Here is a 3,904-nt window from a genome sequence, read left to right as displayed (position 1 = left end):
CACGTGGGAGGGTAGTTTTGGGGAAATTATAAAGAGCTCGAAATTTTCAAGTGTCATGTGATTAATTTGAAGCCCTAAAACATGTTTACATCGTTGAAGGTAGTTTTCCTATTTTGAAAACGTTTTTGATCACAGGGGGTAGTTGTGTAAAATTAGGGGTAGTTTTTTGGGAAACGTAATATATTTCATTATAGAGGAAAAAAAAATCTCCAGTTATCATTTATCGCATTATAATCATTTTTAGTGAGTTTTCGTAGGTGGCGGCGCTGAGTGGACGGACCTAAAGTTATGGTCTAGAAGGAATACCTTAGATAATGTGTGGCTATGTTCATTTAATTAGTTCAAGAATTTGGCGAATTCATTCTGCGGTGTCAGTGATTGATGTTTGTGGTTCGGAAATTTAAAATAAATCAAAAAGATATTTAAAATTAACTATTCTTAGAAGGGAATGTCCTAAGAAAGAAGGGAGCAAATTGCAATCATAGCAACATGGACATCAATAAAAAGTGTGTATAATTCCCTAAAAACATTCTTCTTTTGGGATTCGTTCACTGAGAGATACTCATGTCGTTTACTGGATTTGAAGTTACGATGGGAATATTTCAAATATATTAAATCTACTTAAATTTTATATTAATATTTATTTAATTTTATTGCGAAACATAATCACCTAACCTCTGAAAGAACTGCAAATACCCCTGTTTTCCATAACATACATTTAATATAATAGATTTTAACATATACAATATAGAAATTTGTTGCTTTTTGTACATACTTCAATGGGTTTAAAAGCGCGAAACACGTAATGATTATGACTTAGTTGAAGTTAAAGAAGCTTCAACAATTGAAATCAACATTCATCAAATTACAGTTATTAATAATTTGAGTTTTACTTGCAAAATACCGCGTGATAAATATATTATTACACCTCAAGCATAAAATTCAATGTTTGCGCCCTTTAACTTGGAAGCGACATTTAAAGAATGTACAATCATTATTTTTTCGTTTAGAGAATTTGAGGCTCCGGATGCATAAAGGAGATACAAAATTATTTTACTGAAGTGGTGAGGTCCCTGAGCATTTAAAAACAAATTCTCAAATTTTAATTTTTAAGATATATATATCCACAATGAAAATTATTTATGAAAAACTGTTTTTTTTCTCTGATTGAAATATTTTGAATTTTTTCACTTTAACGCGCAACGAACTGGGAAGTTTTTAATATTTTGCAATAAAACTGATCCTAAATGTGCATTATCATGTTCTGCGACGGATCACTTTAGCGAAAGTTCAAAATGTTTATTAAAAAATTGTGAATAATTTTTTTCCAAGGAAATTAAATAATTAAACCATTTAGTTTATTTACGGAAAATATAAATTTTGAAAATACTATTAGCAATGCCATAAATTTTGGTATTTTGAAGCGTTTTTTAAAAGAATTTCTAACAATATTTTATAAAATCGCACTGTTTTATTTTATTTTTCTCAATTTTGTAAAAAGCGCTTTCAAAAATAATTCCACAAAAAAATTATTGATCGAATAATTAGCTTCCTCTATATTTCACATTTTTCCATACACAATAATAATGTATCTATTTAATTATATCATCATTATCATTACTGCGATACTTAGAAATGTATTTAAATTTTTTTTCAATGTATTTTTTATGTATATTAAGAAAGAAATAATCGATTAATTTATTATTACATACCGGATTTCTGCTACATTTAAGAACATTTCTTTTCTAAAAATTTTCATGTTTCTTACGTTTTCTACAATTAGTAGGTTTCAAATTATTTTCCATTTTGTAAATGGAAAACTTCACTATATTTATATCATAGAATTTTGTATATTACAAAAACTCGGCTGGTTGTGAGACAGTCTTGTACCTAACGCTGGGGTAGTGGTTTACCGGCCGGGCCGTAGTCTATGCAGGAGTAAATTAATTGCACCAGAAAATTAAAACATCAAAAGTTTGTTAAGTACTATTCCAATTGAGCTAAAATTTTCCAGAAAACTTCCTTGGACATTCCTGAACAACTTGCTCACTGACCGTTTTCACTTGTTTACAATTCGCTCGAATCCCGAAACATTGGAAGTTGTTTGTGCACGAATTATGCACCGTCTCAGAAAAAAATTATTAAAATTTTTTTTTAATAAACATCTTCAATTTTCGCTAAAGTCATCCTTCGCAGAACATGATGATGTAAATTTGTGATCAGTTTTTTTACAAAATATTTAAAATTTCCCATTTCGTTGCGAGTTGAAGTGAAAAAATTCAAAATATTTTAGTCAGAGAGAAAAAAGTTTTTTAAGAAAAAGACGCGGCATTACATTTTCATTCTGGATATGTATCTTAAAAATTTAAATTTAAAACTTCATTTTCAAATACTCAGGGGTCTCTTCACTTTAGCAAAATAATTCCATATCTCCTTTTTGCATTCGAAGCCTCAATCATAGAATACGTTTTTTTATAAACTACAGTTCTGCGAAGTGAGATTTTGAACATATCTAAATTTACAGCTTTTGAAAAACATAACCTTCAAATTATTTTGATATGCGAAAGGCTTATCCCCTAAAATTATGATCCTTGAAAAAGAAGTTAAATCACATATTTTCTTTTTTTAATTAACTTATTTTTAGTACTCGGTCAAGGCTTATGAAAAAAGGATCGACTATAATTCTAACAGATAAAATTTTTAAAATACCTATATTTACGTTTCTGAGAAAACTGAAAATGACACATATTAGAATATTTGGAAGAAACACCCCATAAAATTATACTTTTATGTTGTTTCTAACTTTTTCTAAGTTGAACCTGGTTTTTCATGATCAGCCTGCGACTGGGTAAAGTGCATAATGAGATTAAGATGTTGAGAGTTTAATACGCTGTTTAAAATCTCTTGCAATTAGTTACAAAATTAGGGTTATGGTTATTTTCTAGTTCACTAATTACTGATGTTATTCTTAGATAGCGGCCGAGAGCACTGAGGATCACATTAGTCGCCTTTGGTTTTTTTAGCTGCCCTCTGTGACTCCATTGCTGTCAGTCTACTACGTCTTGATGATCTCGGAAGATCCTTACAATGCGGCCGGATATAATAAAATTGCTTTCTTTCTTTACTTCATTTATTAGCTTGTTATATGATTGTTGTTTGTATAGGTTGCACTTAGTTTTAGTTAAGCGAACAAGAAATGGGAACGTTATAGATTTTTCTACATGTTTGGTTACGTATTACGATGTCGAGTCGATTCGCTCGACAACGCTGACAACGGTATCGCGAATCACAAATAGGAATAGTTTTCTTTCTGAAAACAGGATGCTCTATTTTAGCTAGATATTTATTCCTTATTATTTACATTATGTTGATCTAACGTATTGGGCAGCTCTCTTAGAGATATAATTAAATCTCAATTTTGTTTCTTATTTCTTCATATTTTTTTCCCTTAATAGTATACCTTGGAGAACACCTCGGAGTCGATGTACGACTTGTAGGGAAGATAGTGTTCAGTTTTTTAAAAGTATGGTATGCTGAATAACTTTGGGCTCTAGAATAACCAAATATTTCTGTATATGAATCTTCTTTAGACATTGCCTTAATGTCATTCTCGTTCTTGTGTTCTAGTTCTGTAGTCGCTAATCCTCCTCTGATTAAATGCATCGATCTGCCTTCATCTACTCCAAACTCCATGTGAATATAATTGGAAAACTGCTTTGGAACATAAAGTACTTACTGTTGTTTTTCGTTTGAACAAACGCATTTTTGCAGGTTCTCCATGTGCAGAAGTTGGGTCAGTGGACAACGATCATCTTCATCATGCATTCTGCTCCCTTTATACAAGTTACTTAGTGTTTTACACCATAGGTTCAACGCTAAACAAAACCTCAATTCACTGAATTAT

At 30.5% G+C, this 3,904-nt stretch overlaps 1 protein-coding gene across 1 annotated transcript in view; it reads left to right on the top strand.

Annotated features, from left to right (window-relative positions):
• LOC117173710 overlaps positions 1–3,697 on the top strand; it is a 267,964-nt gene extending 264,267 nt beyond the window's left edge. The window contains exon 3 of the mRNA XM_033362351.1: positions 3,628–3,697. Within this exon, the coding sequence (XP_033218242.1) occupies positions 3,628–3,697 (70 nt within the window). The remainder of the gene's footprint in view (positions 1–3,627) is intronic.
• Positions 3,698–3,904: the final 207 nt, after the last annotated feature.

The sequence above is a fragment of the Belonocnema kinseyi genome, chromosome 5 (assembly GCF_010883055.1).
Source record: "Belonocnema kinseyi isolate 2016_QV_RU_SX_M_011 chromosome 5, B_treatae_v1, whole genome shotgun sequence".
NCBI lineage: Eukaryota > Metazoa > Arthropoda > Insecta > Hymenoptera > Cynipidae > Belonocnema > Belonocnema kinseyi.
The sequence above is the reverse complement of the archived record's forward strand: the minus strand, read 5'-3'. Positions and strand labels throughout refer to the sequence as shown.